Genomic DNA, 26,348 nt, shown 5'->3' on the forward strand with positions numbered 1-26,348 from the left:
TCCCTGTCCTTTCTGCTCACGGAATTGCTGTGAATATGAACCTGGTCTAAAAGGAAGGGGGCTTCCCTGGTGACTCAGACGGTAAAGAATCCTCCTGCAATGCTGGAGACCTGGGTTCGATCCTTACGTCAGGAAGATACCCTGGAGAAGGGGCTGGCTACCCCCTCCAGTATTCTTGCCAGGAGAATTCCTTGGAAGAGGAGCCGGGTGAGCTATTGTTCCTCTTAGAGAATAAGGTAGAGAATGGTGGGTGGGCAGCTTGACAGTTACGCCTGTCCTGATTTGATTAACTTAGGTTCAGGATTTATGTTTCTCTTTGCATATTTGAGCTCCATCTCTGGCAGAGGTCAGCAGACTTTAAGGCCAGATAGGAAATATTTTAGGCTTTATGGGCCAGATGATCTCTGTCATGGCTACTCATCTGCTGGTGAAAGCCGTTGAGGGTGTGTCAATGAATGAGCATGCTTGTGTTCTAATAAAACTTTATTTATAAGCACAGATTGTGGGTCAAATTTGACCAGGGAGCCAATTTGGCAAACTCCAGGAAGTAGTGAAGGATAGGGAAGCCTGGGTTGTTGCAGACCATGGGGTCGTAAAAAGTCGGACACAACTTAGTGATTGAACAACAGCAGCAAGGTGGGTAAAAGGAGCATTTAGTCAGGGTTCTCTAGAGAAACAGAACCAATGGAACATACATACAGCATAGGAAGAGATGGCTGTTGTTGAGCGTGTGAGACTTGGCTATATCCTGGCACTTGAGTGATGTGGTGAAGACTTGGTGTGTCTGTCTGTCTCCCGCACCCCGTCCATCTGCCCTCTAGCTCTCCCTGTTGGCTTCCTCCCTGGCAGGGTTTCCTTACAGGGTGGCTCTGGGAGCTTCTGTGTCATCCTTGGGCTTAGAAATCCCAGCATGAAGAACTTCTGCTGTCCAGTCAAAGTCCTGAGATGGAGTCTCCCACTCTGCTGCATCCCCTGTCTTTACCCTGAATGACTGGGATGTGGGCAGGGGCCATCTGTCCTGGGTCACACACTTTGTTGGGATGGCTCAGACTTCCAGCCCCGCTGACCCCAGGGTTAAGGGCTGGGAGGGTGATCCCCAAAGGGAAACCATCTCTCGGTCCTGCTCTCAAAGAGAGGGTGAATTCAGGTGGCCACCCGATGGATCGAGGGCCTAGTTTCATGTCCTGTGTCTTTCCCTGAGCTCAGCTGCCTCTACCACAAGGTTGCCTTCCAGCTGTAACCAGGTTTCCCTGCATTTCCCCGTCTTCAATTGAATAGAGTTCCTACCCGTGGGACCTGGCCTGTCCTCTGGAAGCTCACCATCTCGACCTGCAGAGGGTCTGCTGGGCACAGAGCAGGGCATGGGCTCCAGGGAGCGCTGTGGCAGTTCAAGCGGCAGGGGACACCTCCCCACCCCCCAGGAAGGGCTTCCCCACAAGGCAGCTCGCTATGGGCTCAAGATGATCTGAGCCTCTTTCTGGCTGATGGGCCAAGGGTGTTATTCCCGTGTGTGGGGCTCACTGAGTCGCAGCATGACGTCCTGGGATTCAGAGGTGCTGGGTGCACACCCTTTAGTTCTTTCCCCAGAGATTTATTGCCTTGTTTTCAGCACACAGGAGGGGATGCCTGTGCTGCTGGGAGCTCAGGAATCGAGCTCTGGCGCAGGTACTCTGTGGAAGCGTTGTCTGCTTTTCAGCTCTCATTTGGGGACCAGCAGATCTGCACGGATGGGACATTTGGTTTATTTAATTTGGATTTATCGCTGCATTCAAGTCACATTAATGTGATCGCCTTCACCCCAGGTTCCAAACATTTGAAAACACTGCCTCCCAAGACCTAATACAGAAGACACAAATATCTGCTGGTGTTTAACTGATGATGGAAACTTCTCCTGCTTCAATATTTTACCAACTTATATGGTTCCTCTGGAAATCTTAATGATATGCGGCTGTCACTTTAAGTGAGATGCTTTGGCTTCCTGTGATGAATTGTCCTTTTTATTCTTTCTGCAAAATTACCAGGGACCAAAGGTCCATTCATCACCCTGCACGAGAGGGTGCCACTAGAGGGCCACTAGAGGGCCCTCCGTCTCCAGTTTTTGGAACTCGGCATCTCCCTGACCCACATTTTGCTTTTGAATGTTCCCGTGGTGTCGGAATTTTGGTGCATTCGCTTAATAGATATAAAAGCAGAAGGGGTCATTGACAATATGTAATCATGGTGTTTCCCAGAGTAATAAGGAGTTAGATTCTTGACTTTTGTGCTGGTGACACCCTCGGGAGCATCCTCTCTGTGCCCTGGTACGTGTCATCCAAAGATGAGGCAGCAGTGGGGAGAGCAAAAGATGTCACCCAAGGGATGGAAGTCAGGGCTGGCTCTCTGAGGGTGCTTTCTGCAGGAGACCATCAGTGAGCGGCTCAGAGCCCAGGCTTCTGAGCCTGGGCCTTGAAGGTGGCTCAGTCTAGGGCTCTGGGCACGTCTGGCACTCCTCACCACTCTAGGGCCTGATTAACCAGGTGGGGCACTTCCAGTTCTCGGCCTCCTGAGGTCTGGATTCCTTCCGCACAGAGACCCATGCCTGCTGCATCAACCAGCATCCTGCTATGTCTTCCTAGACTTTACTCTCTTCCTCCATTTCTGTGATCAAAGTCTTCAAGAGAATGGCCAAATAATTATTTCAAGTTATTTCAAATTATTTCAAAGGCCAAATAATTAGGAATAAAGGCCTTTCAAATGGGTCTGCCTTGTAAATTCTTAGTGTCCCAGGTACCATGAAACACTCAATAATCCTTTATTTTCAAGGTCTGATGGGGAAAGCTATTTTTCAGAATTTTTATTTGAATCATGGCGATTGTGTCTTTGGCTCTGATGACCCCTTCCATCCCCTTACCCTTGGAGCCAGCTGTTCGGCCCCATCCTGGAACATCCCCAGACCCCCACCCTCCTGGTCCAGGACCTGGCCCTCAGCTGCCACGGATGCTAAGCAACAACTGCCTCTCCCTTAGGTTAAGCACAAGTAGGTCTGTCTGCAGGGCAGCGTTTTCCTCCACAAACCCCCTTCGTCAGGCCCTGCCAGCCCCCTCCCCACCACCCCCAGCCAAATACACAGCTGTGTTCATGCAAAAGTGTTCTCTGGAAGGAAGCTTGTAACACGGGGCAAAAGGCTTTAATGCTGTCTCTCACGCAGGGCTGGCTCCTGGCTGGTAGTCATGCATGGGGACTCCCCCACCCTAACCTTTCCAGGGAAGACAGTGGTGAGGCCTCTGCCTGCTCCAGCCTGGAGTATGTTGCCAAGCCCAGTACCTGGGCACTCACGTATCTGTGCACTTACTCTCTGTCTCTCTGTGATGCTTGCCCACTCACTCTACTCACGAGAAGGGCTGAACTGAAAAGTAGTCCCCCCTCGCCCTGGAGTATGAGTGGGCTTCAGACCTGCATAGTCTACACACTGCCCCCCCGGGCCAGTGCAGAGAAGTGCGCGGTGCAGTTGTGTGACTCTATGGGACGAGGACAGCCCAGGTTCGGGGCAGGTTGCAAGCCCCTTCGTGGCCTTTTTAGTCAGGTGTAGGGCATTTGAGCTTTGAGAGAGGACCAGACACCTTAGCTTCTGTCCACAGCACTTTTCAGCGAGTGGAGGCTGACTGGGAAGTAATTGGTTGTCAGGAAATTCATCTTCAGGCGGGCACAGTGGCTGCAGCTGCAAGCATGAGATTCTCTGTGTCCTGCACAGCGTGACCGACCCTATCGTGACTGGCGCGGGTGGTATGAAATCGCTGACTCAGCCCTTCCTGAGACTGCGGGGCCCTGAGCTGCCCAGTGTGCCTGGCAAAGCAGTTGTCTTGGCAAGTCCCACATCACAACGCACCTGTTGACCTCCCGCTTTTTAATTGCTTCCAGGCTCCACGCTCGGACGGACCGGCTTTTGTTTCAGGGCTTCCGTTTTCAGGAGCACATGAGCCATTCTGATGGTTTCTTGTGCAGCGGCGTGGGCAGCAGAGACCACAGGGGAGGGAGGAAGGGCTAAACTTGGGTCCTCAGGGCCACGTGGGAGTGACTGGAGCAGGGCTGCTTACCTAGGGGAGGCCGTGATTTCTCAGGATGTCCTGAAGTTCAAGAGAGGGTGGTGTCCACATGCAGCGGCCAGAGTCAGGTCCCCATGAAGGGGACTGTGGTGCGTGAGGCAGGTGTGGTCCTCAGGGGAACCGGGCAGGTCACCTCAGACAGGTGTCTGGTCACACTTGGGCCTTCGGGTGGGTGAGAAGTGCCCTGGCCGTGTGGGCCTGGGTCAGGCGGGCTGGAGGCGGTGGCACTGGTAGGTGAAGGCGAGAGAAACGTGATGTGAGCGGGATGATGGCGAGGTGGTGGTGGCCCCAGACACGAGCTCAGTGCCGAGAGGCTGGGGGTTTCTGGGACTTGAGCGATGCCTGGGCTTCTGGGCTGGGGTGCGGGGCCCGGGATGGGGGTGGAAGCGGCACAGGCAAACCCGGCCCGGCCCTGCCCTGGACCGAGCTCTGTGGGTGGAGATGGCGCCGTGGGGGCGGCTGTTCCCTCCGCAGGTGGGCATCTTGGGCACTGTGGGGACCAGCCTGGCGTCACCCAGGGTCACCCTCGCTCTGGGGACCCTGAGGAGGACTGGCCCGGATTCTTCCTGGTACTAACATGCCCACCCTCTCACCCCTAGAGTGAGTGAGACTTGGGTGATGGGCCGTGAGCGATGCGAGAGCAGAGCCCCACCCGTGGCATTTGCCGTGTGTGCGCGGCTGCGTAGAAGTTTCTTATTTAACTAAACAGCCAGTGGGCCCCAGCTGGGGAAGTCCCAGTCTGGACAGCCATCAGAACCCGGTCCCCTGAAGGCAGGGGTGTGTGAGAGGGTGAAAGGAAGAGTGAGCCTTCCGAGAGCCTTACATCTCCCTGAGCACAGGCAGAGTGCCCACAGGAGCAGGAGAAGGAGGCTGTGGAAGTGGGGAGTGAGCTCGGGTTCCATCCTGCAGGCAGTGACCCCAGACGCACGCACTTGTCTGCCCACCAAGCGGGGAGACTGTGTGGTGGCCGCGCCTGGCTGTAGCACTGGTTATCGCTTGGGTGGGGTCGGGGGAGATGCATGCCAGGCCTGACTGAGCCGGGCTCTTGGTGTCCCTTCCCCGTCCCCCTGTGCTTCCTCGCAGGTCCACCAGCATCGCCATCCCAGGGGCTCACCGCTCCCCAGGACTCACCCATGGGACCAGGGGTAAGTCCAGGCCTGAGAGGCCTGTTTCAGAATTCCAAAAACACATATTTAAAGGTTCTGGGTGCAGCAAAGTCCTCTTGGCATCTTTAAGAACACTTGATGTCCTGTTTACGTGTGTGGGTGGGAAGGATCCTGGCGAGCTTGAGAGGATGGGCCCCCAGGGACGGCAACCAGGGTGTCCTCAGCCGCCCCCTGCCTGTCTCTGCAGCAGGTCCCAGAGCTGGTTATCGGGGCAGTGGCTTCGGTGGTTGTTAACCATCCTCTGGTTGCCGCTGAAGGCCTGTTTCCACACTCAGAATGTGTTCTCCCTGGCAGTTACGTTTGGTGGCTGATGATCGTTCAGGACTGGTTGGCCTTGGTTTTTCTTTTGAGACCCTGGGGTGTGCCCTCCCGACCTCTCTGCTAGGAGAAGGTGCTGGCTGGGCTGCAGCGTCCTTGGGCAGTAGCTGGGCAGGTACCCTGAGCAGCTGATGCTGGTGGGGACAGGACCTTGACCTGCAGGCCTGTCAGAGAGCAGATACCTCCTCTGGTCTGGGAGCATGCAGCCACCCTTCAGGGATCCTGAGCTGGCTGTGGGTCTGCCCATAGCTCTGGGGTGGCTCTGGCCACGTGGTTTGAATTAGGTCAGAGGTGGTTTATCTTCCTGATGACCTTGTCTGCCAGCACCATCCTGGACATTGACTTTCTAGAAAAGTCAAATTGTTCAGTATCCAAGGCTGGCCCAGGACAGGGCTTTAACGAGCACCATGCAGCTTGGAAACTGGATCAGAGTGGATGTTGCATTTGCCTGAAGACACTTTTGGGGCAGCCTCCCGGCTCCTGCTGGCCTGTCCCTATATCCCCTGCAGTGTTTGGCATGGTGCCTCTGAGTGCTGGAGGGCCACATTACAGCACCGCCCGCCCCCAGAGGCTGGAGAGGCTCAGGATGGCTGCTGGGGTCAAGGGGAGCTGAGCTGACCCTACATTCCTCTCTGCCCCAAGATGCTGCCTGGGCCCCCAGGGCCCCCCACCCATGTCCTCAACACCTCTTCATGTGCTGGGTCCTTTCTGTACCAGCACCACCCGCCACGCCACCACCACAGCCACCCCTGGGCTGATGGTCACTGCTGATGGCAGATGTCCCATTTGTAACACGTACTACATTATAAACAGGATTTGAGAGATGGATCTTCAGTAGGGTCAGGGCCCTTCACCACCCCACATCAGCCTTTCACATTGACCTTCACTCCCTGCATATGTGTACCATCTGTGGAAGGCTGACCCCATGTTGGGTACATGCCAAGTCCTTTCCCACAGCAGCCCTGTGATTTAGCTGCGGTCAGCACCCCCCTTTTACAGGTGAGGAGACTGAGGCAAAACCAAGTGAGTTAGGTGACTTGCCCATATCATGTGGCAGTCAAGTGGTGGAGTGGGGATTCCAGGGCCCACATCAGTTGCCATCATGGTCATCCCATAACGGGCGGGTTCATGTTGTAGGAACACAGGTGGTTAGAATCAGAAGGGGTCATGGAGGAATTCAGCCCAGGGATGGGGATAAAACCCAAAGAAATTCAGAGACCAGACCTGCAGCCTGAGTGGAGAGAACCCGGCTTCCCCTCCACTTGCTTTTCCGTATTAATACTGCTGCTGCTGCTGCTAAGTCGCTTCAGTCGTGTCCGTTTCTGTGCGACCCCATAGACGGCAGCCCACCAGGCCCCGCTGTCCCTGGGATTCTGCAGGCAAGAACACTGGAGTGGGTTGCCATTTTCTTCTCCAATGCATGAAAGTGAAAAGTGAAAGTGAAGACGCTCAGTCGTATCCGACTCTTAGCGACCCCATGGACTGCAGCCTACCAGGCTCCTCCGTCCGTGGGATTTTCCAGGCAAGAGGACTGGAGTGGGGTGCCATTGCAGTGTGGGAGAGATCACCTAATTGCAGCTCTTGGTGATGAGAGTAGAAGCAATTAGACGTAGTGCCTGGTCCAGAGCAGCTGGTGACCAGGAGAATCCAGACCTTGCTGCCTCCTGGGGCCACAACTAGAGTCCTCCTTCCCCTAGAGGGTCAGTGCTGGGAGGGCGGGAGGGGCTCTGTAAAGTTACTGGGGTGCCTTTTGTCATCTCACCCAAGCTTTCTTCCCTTCAGCTGTCGCTTTCCCAGCTGGCGGCTTCCCCACCATCCCCAGCTCCACGCCGCCGCTCGGCCAAACCCTCATCACAGCCACCTGGGAGCCCTGTGCCCTCCCTGGTCCCAGGGGTAAGTAGCCCGCCCCTTCCCCCTATCCTGTCTCCTTCCTGAGAATGGCTCCAGACTCCCAACTCGGTTGAAGTCTCTGACTTGGCTGGCTGCCCTGGGCCTTGGCGAGGTGGCCGAGACCTTCATGGGGTCCCTGTGAAGCAGGCATAGGGATGGGGGCTGGACATTGCCTCCTTTCCAGGTTCCAGATATCTTCCACCATCTGTCTTGGTGACCAAGGGTTTGATTTGGGAGGTGTTCCTGCCACAGGGCTTGATTTCTGCCTTTGTCCTATCCGAGAAGACAAAGCGCCCTTAGACCTCTGAACACAAGAGAAAAAGAGAAGTTTCCCTGGAGATGTAACTAGAGGCTGATCCAAGCTGCCAGCTCCCTCTCCAGGGTGCTTGCCTCCCTGTCTGAGGCCAGAGGCATCTGTGAAGCTCACCACCCCAGATTCCAGTGGAGCTAATGGGCCAAAATAGGCCTGTTTCCTTCCACTGGCCTTGGGGGACCCACATAGATTTTCCTGGTTCACTTGCAAACTCAGTCTTGCCCTGGAAGTCTGTCGAAGAAAGGCAGCTCTAGTTGATTACTTACCTGAAAATCCTCATGCTGAAATGCCTTATTCCAAAATATTCCTGGGCTCATATAGTCAGGAAGATCTTATCTCTCTTCTGTTACTGGTGACCAAGTCACTTGGGGTTCCTTCTGAATGAAATGAGAAGCTGGGGAAGCCAGCTCTAGAGAGAGTATCCTGGATCCCAATAAGGTCTTCACCTAGACAGAGGTGGGAGGTGGATGCAGGTGGGTGCCTAGAGCATTGGGTGACTTGGGGACAGGGAGCATCTGTACATGTGAGGGCTCTGTCCCACAGGCTCCCTTGCATTGCTGGAGACAGTTTCATCTTCCTGTTCCATGGACATGGTTTTAATGTTAATTTGCCTTCTCAGGCATCAGGCATCTTCCAGGCTACCGATCTGTTCATAAAATCAGTGGTTCCTTCCTTGTTGCTTTTCAACTCACATAAAATACAGGATGCCCAGGTGAATTAGAATTTCAGATAAACAATCACTTTTTAGTGTATGTCCCGGATATTGCCCAGGACATGCTTATACTAAAATTATTTACCACTTACCTGAGATTGCAATGCAGCTGAGCCTCCTGTGTTTTCATTTGCCATGTGGCAGGGGCGGTTCATCCATGAGCCCCACGTCCAGCTTCCTTGGTTACGGGTGGGGCTTCTTGTTGGCCTCACCTGGGGCCCCACTGTGTTTGGCAGGAGTTCCCCTTGGAGGGCAGGATCTCTCACCTGGAGGCTGACCTGAGCCAGACAGCCTTAGCCCTGGGAACGTCCGCTGCTGACCACTTGCAGGAACTGCCTTTCACGCCTGTGCACGCCCCGATCATTGCAGGAACCCAGACCAGGAGGTGAGGAGCAGGTCTGGGAGGGACCCCAGGCAGGCATTGTGCATCAAGACCCTGTGACTCCCTGAACAGCAGGCTTTCCCAGAGAGGTGACTGTCCGGGTCCCGCCCCTCAGTCGGCCTTCTCCTGGAGGCTGGCTCAGGGGGCCATCCGTTCCAGCTCTGGAGGGAAGCTATCACGGGCGTCCCTGGCGCTGCTGCAGTCTGCTGGCTTTCCTGAGATTCTGGACGCCAACAAGCAACCAGCTGAGGCTGTGAGTCCTACAGACACCGTGAAGTTCAGCCCTCAGAAGGAAGAATCAGACTGTCTACAAGGCAATGAGATAGTGCTGCAATTTCTTGCCTTTAGCAGGTAAATTCTTGATTATTTCGTCTGTTACTCTGTACCTGGCTTTTGCATTTCTTGTGTTGAGGGAACGCTTCCATGTGGTTCTGACCCGGCAGAAACCTATGATCAGGTCTTAGCAATTACGGAATGCCCTGTGTCTTTGTTTCAGTCCGGCTGGGACGCACCCCCAGCCATTTCCAAATGCTATAAGCTCTGCTTTACCTGGTCTCCTATGGTCCTTAGTTACAACATGGACAGCGTGTTGCCCAGTCCTTGGGTGCTGGTGTAGCCCCGAGGGCAGGGCTCTCCATCACGCCTGAAGGGGGAATGCCCAGAGGGTTCCCAGACATTACCGTATGGCTGCTGTGGGGGTGGAGGAGGTGGTCTCTTACCCATGGTCTCCCTGCAAGCGTGTGATGAAAGCCCAGTTCTCCACCAGGATGCCTGGTTGACTCAGGGTGTTGTTGGATCCAGGGTGCCCCAGGATGAGCAGGCAGCGCCATGGCCACAGACTGTGTACTTCACCTTCCAATTCTACCGCTTCCCACCCGAGACCACACCACGACTGCAGCTCGTGGAGCTGGCTGATGCTGGGAAGACCAGCTCTGCCTCCCTGTCGCACATCCTTGCCCAGATCCAGAAGGATGGCTCCTTTGATGCAGGTGAGCCTGGGGGTCTGGCACACACAGAACCCAGTGCTGAGCTCTGTCTGTGAGTTTTATTATTTAAAACATGCTGGAAAATGAAAAACTTCAAACAGGTACAGAATTTGAGCAACTAGCATAATGAATAATCAGTGCTCCTGCCAATCAGCTCTGACGATTGTCAACGACATCCCACCCAGACCCCTCCCCAAACCGGGGCTATCCGAACCATATCCTAGACATATAATTTCATCTCTAGATGTTCTCTTATGTGTATCTAAAAACGTAGAGTCTTTTTTAAAAAAGCCTTTTAGCTTTAACCATTAAAAAAATTTTATTATTTATTTGAAGCATGCAGGGTCTTTGATCTTCATTGCAGCATGCGTGCAAGTCTCTTCAGTCATGTCCAGCTCATTGCAGTCCTAGTGACTGTAGCCTGCCAAGCTCCTCTGCAGCATGTGGGATCTTTAGTTGAGCAATGCAAACTCTTAGCTGTGGCTTGCAGGACCTAGTTCCCTGATCAGGGATTGAACCTGGGCCCCCTGCATTGGGAGCATGGAGTCTTAGACACTGGACCACCCGAGAAGTCCCTAGAATCTTTTTTTTTTTTTTTTTTGAGAAACATAAACTCAATAATATTATCCCACTCAAAAAAGAATGATGATTTAATATTAGCAAATATTTAGCCAGTGTTAACATTTCCCCAGTAATTTCATAAAAATTGTTAATAGTTTCTTCAAATCCACAGCTGAGGTCCATATGTTGGGAAGGTGCCTCTCAAGTCTCTTTCTACCTGTAGTTGTCGTCACCTTCCCATCCCTGCTTTTTCATTTTAATTTATTTGTTGAAGTCATAGAGTCGCCGGCCCCCTAGAGCCTCCCAGAGCCTGCACTTTGGTTTCAAGGCTCAGTGGTGGCTTCTGCAGTGCTCCTCTCGTCCCCGTTTCTCCTGTAAATTGGAGTGAGATCTAGATGCAAGGGCAGATGCGTGCTCTTCGTACGGGACAAAGAGTCTTTGTCACTGGTGGTGTGTCCCCATCTCTGCTGACACCTGGTTACTTCTTATACTACTTCTAGAATACTTCTTCGTTTATCAGCCAGAATGCTTCCTTAAAAAGAAACTTCTCCTCATCAACTGTTTGGTTACCTAGAGATGCAATTCATATAGGGAAGCCAAAATAATGCATGTTTCCCCCTTTATTTGCTGATTTTCAAAGTAACCAGACAGTTACCAGTATCCTTCAAAGATGGCTCCAATGCCTTTTTTTTTTTTCTCATATCATTACGAACCAATGGATTTACACTGCAGTGGATTGGAGTATACCAAATATGTTGTTGTCTTTGGCCAGTCACGTGGCTCATAAGGGACAGAGCTGAGGTCTGAACCACCACTGCCTCTTGAGTAGAAAGTAACAGGTGGACAAAGGTATGTTAAATGTTAAATGAAAGTAGCTGAATAGTATTAACATCAGACAAAAGAGACAAGGCAAATGCATTGCTGGGAATCAAGAAACCTATTAAATAATAATCGAGAGTAATTCACTAGGAAAAATGACCCTCAATCTGTGAACTTCCAACAGACACAACCTCCAAATACGAAGGACTAGTTAATGGACTTTATAGGGAGAAGCTGACAAACCTATAATCATAGATTCTGATACATTTCTCTCAGTGAATTGATAGATAAAGCAGAAAAAATTAATGATGATATTATAAAATACAGTTTAGAAAGATGGTATTATAAAACCTGTACAACCAATTTAGAGAACATACATTATTTTCAGGTATACTTTAAAACTTATACAAACTGATTATTCATAGATACATGTATATATCTTAGGTCACCAAGCAGGTATTGTCATATACGTAATCTAATTTTACAGCATTCTTTTTGACTGTCATACCTCAAGGTCAGAAATCATCATTCACTACCTTTCCCCCAGAAGGCTCCAAACTGCTGGATTTTTGAATTTTAAAATATACTTATAATTTTCCCGTAGGCCAATAAAGAAATCAATATAGAGATGGCTATTTAAAACTGAATGAAAAAATTATATTGTACATCAAAACTAATAAGTAAAATGGCAGTTCCAGGGAAATTTGCAGCTTTAAATGCTTATATTGGGAATGAAGAAAGTATCTTTCTTAAAAATTAATTTTTAATGGAGTAGCATTGCTTTACAATGTTGTTAGTTTCTACAGTACAGCAAAGTGAATCAGCCATACGTACACACATATCCCCTCTTTTTTGGATTTCCTTCCCATTTAGGTCACTGCAGAGCACTGAGCCTTCTGGGGGAAAGGCCATGAATGATTTCTGACCTTGAGGTAGGACAGTCAAACAATGTGTAATATTAGATTAGGTATATGGCAATACCTGCTTGGTGACCTAAGATGTATACACATATCAATGAATAATCAGTTTTTATATAAGACCAATATGCCAGCAAATTTGGACAACTCAGCAGTGGCCGCAGGACTGGAAAAGGTCCATTTTCATTCCAGTCCCAAAGAAAGGCAATGCCAAAGAATGCTCAAACTATCGCACAATTGCACTCATCTCACACGCTAGTAAAGTAATGCTCAAAATTCTCCAAGCCAGGCTTCAGCAATACGTGAACCATGAACTTCGAGATGTTCAAGCTGGTTTTAGAAAAGGCAGAGGAACCAGAGATCAAATTGCCAACATCCTCTGGATCATCAAAAAAGCAAGAGAGTTCCAGCAAAACATCTATTTCTGCTTTATTGACTATGCCAAAGCCTTTGACTGTGTGGATCACAATAAACTGTGGAAAATTCTGAAAGAGATGGGAATACCAGACCACCTGACCTGCCTCTTGAGAAACCTATATGCAGGTCAGGAAGCAACAGTTAGAACTGGACATGGAATAACGAACTGGTTCCAAATAGGAAAAGGAGTACGTCAAGGCTGTATATTGTCACCCTGCTTATTTAACTTCTATGCAGAGTACATCATGAGAAACGCTGGGCTGGAAGAAGCACAAGCTGGAATCAAGATTGCCGGGAGAAATATCAATAACCTCAGATATGCAGATGACACCATCCTTATGGCAGAAAGTGACGAGGAACTAAAAAGCCTCTTGATGAAAGTGAAAGCGGAGGGTGAAAAAGTTGGCTTAAAGCTCAACATTCAGAAAACGAAGATCATGGCATCCGGTCCCATCACTTCATGACAAATAGATGGGGAAACAGTGGAAACAGTATCAGACTTTATTTTTTTGGGCTCCAAAATCATGGCAGATGGTGATTGCAGCCATGAAATTAAAAGACGCTTACTCCTTGGAAGGAAAGTTATGACCAACCTAGATAGCATATTGAAAAGCAGAGATATTACTTTGCCAACAAAGGTACATTTAGTCAAGGCTATGGTTTTTCCAGTAGTCATGTATGGATGTGAGAGTTGGACTGTGAAGAAAGCTGAGCGCCGAAGAATTGATGCTTTTGAACTGTGGTGTTGGAGAAGACTCTTGAGAGTCCCTTGGACTGCAAGGAGATCCAACCAGTCCATTCTAAAGGAGATCAGTCCTGGGTGTTCTTTGGAAGGAATGATGCTAAAGCTGAAACTCCAGTACTTTGGCCACCTCATGCGAAGAGTTGACTCATTGGAAAAGATTGATGCTGGGAGGGATTGGGGGCAGGAGGAGAAGGGGACGACAGAGGATGAGATGGCTGGATGACATCACTGACTTGATGGACGTGAGTTTGAGTGAACTCAGGAGTTGGTGATGGACAGGGAGGCCTGGCGTGCTGCAATTCATGGGGTCACAAAGAGTCGGACACGACTGAGTGACTGAACTGAACTAAGACCATCTTTCTAAATAAAGTCCTTATTGCCAAATTCAGACTTAAATTGAAGAAAGTAGGGAAAATCACTAGACCATTCAGGTATGACCTAAATCAAATCCCTTACAATTATACAGTGGAAGTGAGAAATAGATTCAGGGGATTAGATCTGATAGACAGAGTGCCTGAAGAACTATGGACGAAGGTTCATGACATTGTACAGGAGGCAGTTATCAAGACCATCCCCAAGAAAAAGAAATGCAAAAGGGCAAAATGGTTGTCTGAGAAGGCCTTACAAATAGCTGAGAAAAGAAGAGAAGAGAAAGGCAAAGGAGAAAAGGAACGATATACCCATTTGAATGCAGAGTTCCAAAGAACAGCAACGAGAGATAAGAAAGCCTTCCTCAATGATCAGTGCAAAGAAATAGAGGAAAGCAATAGAATGGGAAAGACTAGGGATCTCTTCAAGAAAATTAAAGATACCAAGGGAACATTTCATGCAAAGATGGGCACATAAAGGATAGAAACAGGATGGACCTAACAGAAGCAGAAGATATTAATAAGAGGTGGCAAGAATACACAGAAGAACTGTACAAAAAAGATCATGACCAGATAACCACGATGGTGTGATCACTTGCCTAGAGCCAGACATCCTGGAATGCGAAGTCAACTGGGCCTTAGGAAGCATCACTATGAACAAAGCTAGTGGAGGTGATGGAATTCCAGTTGAGCTATTTCAAATCCTAAAGGATGATGGTGTGAAAGTGCTGCACTCAATATGCCAGCAAATTTGGAAAAATCAGCAGAGGCCACAGGATTGGAAAAGGTCAGTTTTCATCCCAATCCCAAAGAAAGGCAATGCCAAAGAATGTTCAAACTACGGCACAATTGCAGTCATCTCACATGCTAGCAAAGTAATGCTCAAAATTCTCCAAGTGAGACTTCAATAGTACGTGAATTGTGAACTTTCAGATGTTCCAGCTGGATTTAGAAAAGGCAGAGGAACCAGAGATCAAATTGCCAACATCTGTTGGATCATCGAAAAAGTAAGAGAATTCCAGAAAAACATCTATTTCTGCTTTATTGATTATGCCAAAGCCTTTGACTGTGTAGATCACAACAAACTGTGGAAAATTCTTCAAGAGATGGGAATACCAGACCACCTGACCTGCCTCCTGAGAAATCTGTATGCAGGTCAAGAAGCAACAGTTAGAACTGGACATGGAACAACAGACTGGTTCCAAATTGTGAAAGGAGTACGTCAAGGCAGTATATTGTCACCCTGCTTAATTAACTTATATGCAGAGTACATCATGAGAAATGCAGGGTTCAGTGAAGAACAAACTGGAATTAAGATTTCTGGGAGAAATACCCATAACCTCACATACACAGATGAGACCACCCTTATGGCAGAAAGTGAAGAGGAACTAAAGACCCTCTTGATGAAAATGAAAGAGGAGAGTGAAAAAGTTGCCTTAAAACTCAACATTCAAAAAACTAAGATCATGTCATCCGGTCCCATCACTTCATGCAAATAGATGGGGAAACAGTCGGAGACTTTATTTTCTTGAGCTCCAAAATGACTGCAAATGGTGACTGAAGCCATGAAATTAAAAGACACTTGCTCCTTGGAAGAAAAGCCATGACCAACCTAGATGGTATATTAAAAAGCAGAGACATTACTTTGCCAACAAAGATCTGTATAGTCAAGTCTATGTTTTTTCCAGTAGTCATGTATGGATGTGACAGTTGGACCATAAAGATAGCTGAGTGCCAAAGAATCGATGTTTGGAGTTCCTTGGACTGCAAGGAGATCAAACCAGTCAGTCCTAACGGAAATCAGTCCTGAATATTCATTGGAAGGACTGATGCCGAAGCTGAAACTCCAGTACTTTGGCCACCTGATGTGAAGAAGTGACACCTTGGAAAAAATCCTGATGCTGGGAAAGATTGAAGGTGGGAGGAGAAGGGGATGACAGAGGATGAAATGGTTGGATGGCATCACTGACTCGATGGCCATGAGTCTGAGCAAGCTCCAGGAGTTCGTGATGGACAGGGAAGCCTGGCGTGCTGCAGTCCATGGGGTTGCAAAGAGTCAGACACGACTGAGTGACTGAACTGTTCAGCTCAGGAGGTTTGGTGGAAGAAAAAAAAAAAAGAGAACAGAACAAACCCAATAAAAGTAGAAGGAAAGAAATTTAAAAATGAATATAAATGGTTGGAAAACAAAGAAGTAGTGTGAAGGGTCGGCCAGATTGTTAGGCACTAGGGCTCATGGGTACACAGGTGATGCTCTGTTCCCTTGCCCAAGGTCAGCATCAGTGGGGAGTGTCGGAGCAGGTGTGGGGTGGCGCTAGACCGAAAGCTAGGCTTGCTGAGCCCCCATCAGGTGAGTGGCAGGGAGAGGTCAGGCTGGCAGCCACAGTCAGCCCTGATCCTTGGGGCAGAGCTGCCACCCTCGTTTGCCTGTGGACCACAGCATCCTCTCTTCCTGTGGATAAGTCTGAAAAGAATAGTCAGGGGAAAGGGTGAGCAGCTCGGGCCCTGTTCTTTCTGCCAAACCCACTAGCCTGTGAGCTAATTTTGCTCTGGGGAGGGGTGTGTGCTGGGCAGAGGGTGGGCACAGGAGGCCCCTCTGTGGAGAGGTGGGGCTGGGGAAGGATGGGCTCCTGCAACCTTCTTGCATTTCATTCTCTCCACCCCCTGAGCTTAACCGTTGAGGGTATGGTCAGTGGGGGTGTGGCCTTCCTTGTGGGACTAGTCATCATGGGGGAGGTTTCCCAGCCTCTCTGGGACCATTTCTCCCAAACCAACCATCTTTCCTTTGCCCATCCTTCAGGACCAGTGGTGGATAGTTTATAACTTATGTCCTCAGAAGGCTTTGAATTGGACCAGAATAATGCATAGATTTCAAGGCTCCTCTGCACCTGTTGCTGAGAATTCATTCCCTATTTCCCATTCTAAGTTCTATCCAGTCCCTTGATCCAGTTTAGCTCATCAGAGATTCTGCTGTGAGGTTAAATGATAGCCTGAAGATAATTCAATAAAAAAGGCCAGTCACTTAGAGGTGCTCCTGATTTGACTATAAACCCCTTTCCATTAGGAATTTCCCAGAGAGAAATTAGTCCAAAAATTAAATTTCCCTGCAAGTGGAAGTCCAAAGAAATTAAACTCCAAAATCAAATTTTTCTTGTCAGGGTGAATTAAAATTCAAAGTCTAAAATTAATCTTAAAGTCCAGAAAGGCTTTACAATTTCTTACACGGCCGAGTCTCGGTGAAAGATGCCTCTGACCGGGCAGATCTGGGCTTCTTCCTTCAGTAGCTTAAACTCAGGGGTCCTCTGTGGATGTCCCTCAAGGCTTCAGAAGTTGTACTGGTTGAGCACCAGCGCTTTCATGTCCCTCACTTAAGACATGTTTTCTTTTGTTGTTGAGTTGGACCAATATTGAATTGGTCCAAGAGTTCGTTCAGATTTTTTCCCCCAGATGTTATGGAAAAATTATGACACTTTTTGGCCAACATAATATAGCATGCCTACAACAGAGTGCACTGTTCCATGGATTTTATAAAATTGATAGATTTTATTTGTCAGAGCAGTTTTAGATTTATAGAGAAAGTGAGCAGATAGTCAGGAGTCCCCATATACTTCCTGTCCCCATCAGTTCAGTTTAGTTCAGTTGCTCAGTTGTGTCTGACTCTTTGCAACCCCATGGACTGCAGCACGCCAGGCTTCCCTGTTCATCACCAACTCCTGAAGCTTGCTCAAACTCATGTCCATCGAGTTGATGATGCCATCGAACCATCTCATCCTCTGTTGTCCTCTTCTCTTGGCTTCAATCTTTTCCAGCATCGGGGTCTTTTCCAATGAGTCAGTTCTTCACTTCAGGTGGCCAAAGTATTGAAATTTCAGCTTCAGCATCAGTCCTTCCAATGAATATTCAGGACTGATTTCCTTTAGGATTGACTGGTTTCATCTCCTTGCAGTCCAAGGGACTCTCATCAGTCCTCTCCAGCACCACAGTTCAAAATATTATTTTTTCGGCACTCAGCTTTCTTTATGGTCCATCTCTCACATCTATACATGACTACTGGAAAAACCATAGCTTTGACTAGATGCACCTTTGTCAGCTTTTGTAGTGTCTCTGCTTTTTAACACACTGTCTAGGTTGGTCATAGTTTTTCTTCCAAGGAGCAAGCATCTTTTAATTTCATGGCTGCAGTCACCATCTGCAGTGATTTTGGAGCTCCCCAAAATAAAGTCTGTCACAGTTTCCATTGTTTCCTCATCTACTGCCATGAAATGATCCTGAGCCTGCCCCATAGGCTCCCCCATTAGTAACATCTTACATTAATGTGGTACCCCTTTGTTATAATTGATGAACTAATATTGATACACTGTTGCTAACCAGAGCTCATAGTTTACCTTAAGGTTTATTCTTGGTGTTGTACATTCTATGGATTTTGACAAATGTATATATCCACTGTTACCATATCAACCAGGGTAATTTCACTGCCTGAAACGTCCTGTGTGCGCCACCCTGTCTGCTCCTGATCCCTTTATTGTCTCCATAGTTGTGCCTTTTTTAGGATATCATACAGCACAATTGCACTCACCTCACACGCTAGTAAAGTAATGCTCAAAATTTTCCAAGCGGGGCTTCAATAGTTCGTGAACTGGGAACTTCCAGATGTTCAACCTGTGTTTAGAAAAGGCAGAGGAACCAGAGATCAAACTGCCAGCATCTGTTGGATCAGCAAAAAAGCAAGAGAATTCCAGAAAACATCTGTTTTATTAACCACGCCAAAGCCTTGACTGTGTGGATCACAACAAACTGTGGAAAATTCTTCAAGAGATAGGAATACCAGACCACCTGACCTGCCTCCTGAGAAATCTGTATGCAGGTCAAGAAGCAACAGCTAGGGCCAGCCATAGAACAACAGACTGGTTCCAAATTGGGAAAGGAGTACGTCAAGGTGGTATATTGTCACCCTACTTATTTAACTTATATTCAGAGTATCATGCGAAATGCAGGGCTTGATGAAGCACAAGCTGGAATCAAGATTGCTGGGAGAAATATCAATAACCTCAGATATGCAGATGACACCACTCTTATGGCAGAAAGTGAAGAGGAGCTGAAGAGCCTCTTGGTGAAAGTGAAAGAGGAGAGTGAAAAAACTGGCTTAAAACTCAACATTCAGAAAACTAAGATTATGGCATCTGGTCCCATCACTGCATGGCAAATAGATGGGGAAACAGTGGAAACAGTGACAGACATTATTTTTTTAGGCTCCAAAATCACTGCAGATGGTGACTGAAGCCATGAAATTAAAAGACACTTGCTCCTTGGAAGAAAAGCTATGACCAACCTAGACAGCATATTATAAAGCAGAGACATTACTTTGCCAAGAAAGTTCCATCTAGTTAAAGCTATGGTTTTTCCAATAATCATGTATGGATGTGAGAGTTGTACCATCAAGAAGGCTGAATGCTGAAGAATTGATGCTTTTGAACTGTGTTGTTGGAGAAGACTCTTGAGAGTCCCTTTGTCTGCAAGGAGATCAAACCAGTCAGTCCTAAAGGAAATCAGTCCTGAATATTCATTGGAAGGACTGATGCTGAAGCTGAAACCCCAATACTTTGACCACCTGATGTGAAGAAGTGACTCATTGGAAAAGTCCCTGATGCTGGGGAAGATTGAAGGTGAGAGGAGAAGGGGATGGTAGAGGATGAGATGGTTGTATGGCATCACTGACTTGATGGACATGAGTTTGAGTAAGCTCCAGGAGTTGGTGATGGACAGGGAAGCCTGGCATGTTGCACTTAATGGGGTCGCAAAGAGTTGGGCACGACTGGGTGACTGAACTGAACTGAAGTGTAGTTGAAGCACTGAATAATTGATGCTTTTCAAGTGTGATGCTGGAGAAGACTCTTGAGAGTCCCTTGGACTGCAAGGAGATCAAACCAGTTAATCCTAAAGGAAATCAACCTTGAATAGTCATTGGAAGGACTTAACGCTGAAGTTCCAATACTTTGGTCACCTGATGTGAAGAGCTGACTCATTGGAAAAGACTCTAATACTAGGAAAGATGGAAGGCAAAAGGAGAAGGGGTTGGCAGAGGATGAGATGGTTGAATGGCGATACTGACTCAATGAACACGAATCTGAGCAACCTCTGGGAGACAGTGCAGGACAGAAGAGTCTGGCATGCTGCAGTCCATGGGGTCGCAGAGAGCCAGACACGACTTAGCAACTGAGCAACAACAACAAGGGTAGCTGCTGTTCTGAGTTCTATCATTCTAGATCCATTTTATCCATTTTTTGAACTTAAAGAGGAGCACATTGTATGTACCCTTGCAATCTAACTTCTTTCACTGAGCCTCATGTCTGAGATTCATTCATGTTGCTGTATGTAGTGGTTGCTTATCTGTGGTCTTGGCTGTATAGAAGCACATCATTGGAATATTCCACAGGGTTTACTGATTCTGGTGTTCACAGTCTGTTGAATCATTTCCAGGTTTTGGTTTTTTTGAATACTACTACTATGAACATTTGTAAAAATTGTGAAGTGACCAGCACAAGTCTAGGTAACATCCATCATCAAACATGTGAATCATAAAATTCTTTTAATCCTTGTGTGAGAACTTTTACAGTATACTCTCTCAGCAACTTTCAAATGTGCAGTATGGTGTTATTAACTATAGTCACCATGATGTCCATTGCATCCCCATGAGTTACTTATTTTATACCTGGAAGTTTGCACCTTTTTAATCCCTTCACCTGTTTTACCTACCCACTCCCCACTGACCCCCACCTCTTGCAACTACCAGTCTCTTCTCTGTATTTAACAAGCCTGATTTTTTTTTTAAGATTTCACATATAAGTGAGATCATATGGTGTATGTCTCAAACCCACATCTCTTGTATCTCCTGCATTGGCAGGGGGATTTCTTTACTACTAGCACCACCTGGGAACCCCCTGATCCATCCACATTGTTGCAAATGACAAGATTACCTTCTTTTTTAATGGCTGAATAATATTTCACATATATACATAGCATGTTTTCTTTCATTGAAGCATTTATTTATTTATTTGGCTGCATCGGGTCTTAGTTACGACACACACGGTCTTCGCTGTGGTGCACAGGCTGCTCCCCAGTTGTGACGTGGGCTGCAGAGCACATAGGCTCAGTGGTTGTGTCGCACGGGCTTAGTTGCCTTGCGGCATGTGAGATCTCAGCTCCCTGACCAGGGCTTGAAGCCACATCCCCTGCACTGGAAGGTGGATTCTCAGCCACTGGGCCACCAGGGAAGTCCCCACCGCATGTTTTCTTTATCTGTTCATCCACAGATGGACACTCAGGTTTCTTCCACATCTTGGCTATTGTAAATAATGCTACAGTGAACATGAGGCTGCAGAATATTTTCGAGTTAGTGTTTTTTTTTCTTCTTTATTTTCTTTGGTTAAATATCCAAGAGTGGGACTGCTGGTTCATATGATAATTCTATTTTTAAGTTTTTTAAGGAACCTCCACAGAGCTTTCATGGTAGCTGTGCAAAGTTACATTCCCAGCAATAGTAGATCAGGGTCCCCCTTTCTCCACACCCTCTCCAGTACCGGCTGGTACTGGAGATTATTCTTTTGGTGCATCCGCGTTGTTCTGTGCCTGGGACTGAAGTCGCTGGGTCTCTGGCAGCACAGGTCTAGCTTTGGTGGGTTCCCCAAGCAGCTTACACACCCACTGGAGTAGATGCCACGCCTGAACCACCTGTGTCCTTCCAATTGTGGAGTGTGTGTGGTTCTGTTTGTCTCTTCACGGTCCTGGTGGGTGCCGGCATCTCCCGGTGTGCAGCCTCTCAGATGACGGATGACCCTCTACACACCGTCGCCTTAGGCCGATCCTCCTTTGAAGTGCTTTGCCCGCTTTTCATTGTGCTGTGTGTTTTTCAGTTTGTGGGTGTTATGTGTATATCCTGATCCCAGTCCTTCTTGAGATGTTATAAATAGCTCCTCCCACTCTGTGCCTTGTCTTTGATTCTGTTAATGGTGTCTTTTGGTTAACAGTAGTTTTCCATTAAGTTCAATTTATCAGTCTTTTTCTTAATGTATAGATTTCCTAAGTTGCGGGCTTCCCAGGTGGCACTAGTGGTAAAGAATCTACCTGTCAATGCAGGAAACACACGAGTTATTGGCTCAATCCCTGGGCCGGAAAGATCCCCTGGAGAAGGAAATGGCAACCCACGTCAGTATTCTTGCCTGGAAAAGTCCATGGACAGAGAAGCCTGGCATGCTACAGTCCACGGGGTCACAAGGGTCACAAGTCCAAGGGGACATGACTGAGCACACAGCACACCTAAGCTGCACTCCAAAATGAGTCTGTCTACACAAAGTTTTGAAGATACACTCTGTGTTGTCTTCTTGAAGCCTTTTTATATATTCATGTCTAGAATCCATCTGGTATTGATTCTGTGTATCCTGTGAGGTGGGGGTGGAGGTTTGTGACCTTCGTAAAGATTCCAGAGAGTTAATAGGACATGAAAGGTTTTAAAAAGCAGGGACTCCATACTCACTAAGCTTGAAAAGTGAGTCATTCTTCAACCTTGAATAGTTGTCTTAAGCAAAATGATGTTCCCAGGATCCAAAGTTTGGTTTTGCCAAAGACAAAAGCAGAGACTCAGGGGTGGATGAGGGCAGAGAGACAAAACCTTGATCTCAGCTCTGCCACACAGCTGCCCTTTCTTGGTGGCTGGACCTGCTTATGGAAAGCAGCATTCAAGATGTTGTTGTCTCTGGGCAAAGACTGGACGTTTTCAGTCTTGGCAGCCCCAACCGCTGGTTCTCATGGAGGGCACTGCTTCCTCTCAAGGTCTGCGTCCTGGTCTCTAGAGTCCATGACGTGGGTCCCATGCTCCCTAGTGGGCAGCTCTCAGCAGGCTCATGAGGTCCTATAGTAGGAATCACAGCTTGTTGAACCTGGGGCCCGTGGGCCTCACGGCCGCCTCTGCCACACTATCCATTGTGCTACATAGTGAGAAGAATTTCTTTTTGTTTCTTCTTTTTCTTCACGAGTGGGTGTGCCTCTGGAGTTTCCTCTCTTACTACCATCCCCTCTCCTTTCAGGAAGGTTCCCCTGAGTCCGTGGTCATTTTGTCTGCCTGTTTTGGCCCTTGTCCTTCTGCACCACATGCATGGGACTGTCTTTCCTTGTTCCCCTTGCTTCCTTGTCCAGGCTGTTGTCTCTCTAACCTGCTTCTCTCGGTGTTTTCATCTAGTGGGATTTTCCTTAGTGTGAGGGCTGTAGTCCGGGTCAGCCAAGAGCATCCTCTGTCCTAAAGAACTCACGTTCATCTTCCTATCCCTGGGTTGTCATGGCTGGGGGCATCTCCCACCAGACCAGTGTCTGGGTCTGTACCCTCTAGCACCGCCTTGCTCTCCTCTTCGTTGCTAAAAGTGTGGACCCTCTGACCCCTTACCACCATTTCCTGCCTTCTTTTCTGTGCTTCCTTCAAGAGTCCTAATCCTGTGTCCCCAGCTGCAGAAGTTGCATCAGTGCGACTGGGAATACCTGCTTCATCTATGTGTTCTTTCCCTCTCCCTCGCCACACCAAATCAGTTGAAAGTAAAGTGCAGGCATGATGACACTACCTTTAAATAAATACAGTGATCTGCGTTACTTAAAAGTAAGGATGCCCTTTTCTGTGCACACAGTTCTATCTTAAGATGATAAGAATTTCATAGTCAAGATTTCCCATTTCCCCTCTTGTGTCCATTATAGCTATTTTTTGTTCTGACATCCAGATCAGCGAAGTGAAGTGAAAGTCGCTCAGTTGTGTCCGACTCTTTGCCACCCATGGATATACAGTCCATGGAATTCTCCAGACTGGAATACTGGAGTGTGTAGCCTTTCCCTTCTCCAAGGGATCGTCCCAACTCAGGGATTGAACCCAGGTCTCCCGCATTGCAGGCGGATTCTTTACCAGCTGAGCCACCAGGGAAGCCCAACATCCAGTCCAGGTCCATGTATTATTTGCAGTCATCTCTTTAGTCTCTTTGCATCGAGGCTTGTCCCCTGCATTCTTTGTTTGATGACGGTGCCTTTTTGAAGAGACCAAGCGATTCGTAGAATGTCCCGTGTTCTGTGTGTGTCTGATAGTTTCTGCGCCTAGTTGTCGACCTCCTTTGTCCCCAGCAGTTCTTGTCCACTGGCTGGGTGAGGGCTGAAGGCTCCTTTTTGGGTTTGGCATGAATATGTCATTGTTGAAGTCTCGTGCTGCATATGCATCCCATCGAAGGCACCAAGCTCAGTCTGTGTCGCTGTGGGGGTGCTCATGTGAGCACTTCCTTGGGGCACCCGCCCCAGATGTCTCCAGTGGGAAGAGGGAGGCGCTTCCATTTGCACTTGGAAGATTCTTGGGGGCTGTTCTTTGGTTCCTTGTGAATATTTGATCCCTACAGCCTCTTTTCTGACTGTGCTAACATCCTCGGCTGTGATTTGCCTGAATCAGCTATTTAATGAAACTTTCCAAAGAGCTTACCTGGTGGCTCAGATGGTAAAGAATCTGCCTGCAATGCAGGAGACCTGGGTTTGATCCGTGGGTCAGGAAGGTCCCCTGTAGAAAGGAATGGCTACCCACTCCAGTATTCTTGCCTGGAGAATCCTATGGACAGAAGAGCCTGGTGGGCTATAGTCCATGGGGTTGCAAAGTGTTGGACAAGACCAAGCAACTAACACTTTCACTTTTGAAGTGGTAATTCTTCTAATGCTAGTATTTGGTCTCCCTTTATTAGCTGACATTCTTCTATAAAGAGAGACTTTCATCGTCAACCAATGGTGAACTACATCTATATCCTCCAAAAAAGACAGAACAAATGTTTAATACTTTCCCTTTAATTTCTAATTTTCAGAGTAATAACTTACTGTAACAGTTACTCCAATAGCAACAGTTGAGGTTTTATATGTCTGGCTCTTTGTTTTGTCTTTGGGGTAGCACTCAGATCTCTTGGATGTTTATTTATTCATTATTGCTAGTTTTTGATGCCCTAATTTCCCCCCATTTGGCCAGTGGTAGCCCTTCTGGTTGGCCTGGGTATGTTGACACACTCTGGTTGGACTTGGCTGGGGCCTCGCTTTATGGGGCAAAAGTCTCCCGTTCCCTGGGTCTCCTGTTTCTCCTGGGAGCCTGGCACCCACACTGTGAATGCTTGCTAGATAGAGGCCATGACCCAGATGTTTTGATCTGGATCTCAACTGCTTCTAGGCCTTTCCTTGGGCAGAGTTGAGGCATATACTAAAACATGACTTCACTTTGACATTTCTAATTCAAATTTAGAGGTTTTTCCTTTACTAAAATATTTTCCATACAAAATATTTTATTTGTATCTCTTTCCTCTTAATGTGACTGCAAACAATATGTGGCTGATGAAAGTTCTGTGGTCCTGGGCTGTGTCCCACAGGATGCAGAGTGAGTGAATGCAGCCAAAAGCGTGTGCTGTTCCCAGTTCGATGATCAATCAGATGTGCCTGTTTCGGTTTGTTTTCAGTTTTATGTTTGCTTTCTCCCCTTCCTTTCTTTGTTTTTTGGCTGTGGCGTGTGATTTGAGGCTCTTAGTTCCCTGACCAGGGATCAAACCCCTGCCATGGCCATGAAAGCACCGTGTCCTGACCACTAGATGGCTGGGGAGTTCCCAGCTTTCTTTCCTTTTTCCTTTGATCTGTTGGAATAGTTACATGGCTCAAAACACAAAACCATAGTTGAATATACACTCAAAGCTCCCTCCCATCATCATCCCTTTAGATGGTCCCCACCTACTCAGCCTCCTGGAGGCAACCTGGTTTCTAGGTTCTGGCTTAAGCAAATTTATATTTTTATTTTTCATTTTTTTCATCTTCAAAAAGTAGCATACCAAATACATGTGTTCAGCATGGAAAGTTAATTATCCATCCTCCCGAGTTCTACTCCATGTGGAAACCACCTGCGTTGTTTTTACAGCTACATTGTCCTGTGTTGGGTGCACATCCTGTGGTTTATTCAACCATCATCCCACTGATGGAGGTTTGGGCCTTTCCAGGGTTCTGCTATTTCAGACAACGAGGCGATGAGCAGCTCTGTGTTTCTGGGGTTTTCTGTGTCTGAAGGTGTGTTTTGGGGCAGATTGCTGGCAGTGGGTTTATAGGATTGAACCTCCCCTCTGTTAGCCTCCCCCACAAAATGGGTTGCTACACGTTAAAAAAAAATTGAGTATTTGTTTATTTGTCTGCATCAGGTCTCAGCTGCAGCACCCAGGACTGTCAGTCTTTGCCTTGGCCGGCGGGGTCTTTAGTTGTGTCACATGGACTATTCGCTGTAGCCTGTGGGATCTAGTTCCCCCTCCAGGGACCAAACCCAGGCCCCCTGCATTAGGAGCCCAGAGTCTTAGCCACTGGACCCCCAGGGAAGTCCCAGGTTGTTACGCTTTAGGATTTGTATAACCTCATTCTTGTGAGATAAATGAAGTTGAATGTCTTTTGTCATTAGCAGCACATTTCCATTCCATTTTTCTATCAGATTTTTCATTTCTTTTGTCCTGTTTTGGGAACTTGGTTAGGAGGACTAGCCTGTTGCCTGTGATATAAATCGCCAATATGATTTCTACTTTGTTGTTCATCTTTTTGCTTTGCTTAGGGTGGGTTTTGCCATGTAAAGGTGTTTCTTTGCTGTAGTCTAATGCGTCA

The 26,348-nt window shown here is 47.8% G+C and overlaps 1 protein-coding gene across 1 annotated transcript in view; it reads left to right on the forward strand.

Annotated features, from left to right (window-relative positions):
• Positions 1 to 26,348, forward strand: part of NPHP4 (nephrocystin 4) — a 139,434-nt gene that overhangs the window by 78,941 nt on the left and 34,145 nt on the right. The window contains exons 13-17 of the mRNA XM_055582455.1: positions 5,166 to 5,227; positions 7,349 to 7,459; positions 8,718 to 8,866; positions 9,023 to 9,214; positions 9,665 to 9,852. Coding sequence (XP_055438430.1) covers positions 5,166 to 5,227; positions 7,349 to 7,459; positions 8,718 to 8,866; positions 9,023 to 9,214; positions 9,665 to 9,852 — 702 coding nt within the window. The remainder of the gene's footprint in view (positions 1 to 5,165; positions 5,228 to 7,348; positions 7,460 to 8,717; positions 8,867 to 9,022; positions 9,215 to 9,664; positions 9,853 to 26,348) is intronic.

The sequence above is a fragment of the Bubalus kerabau genome, chromosome 5 (assembly GCF_029407905.1).
Source record: "Bubalus kerabau isolate K-KA32 ecotype Philippines breed swamp buffalo chromosome 5, PCC_UOA_SB_1v2, whole genome shotgun sequence".
NCBI lineage: Eukaryota > Metazoa > Chordata > Mammalia > Artiodactyla > Bovidae > Bubalus > Bubalus kerabau.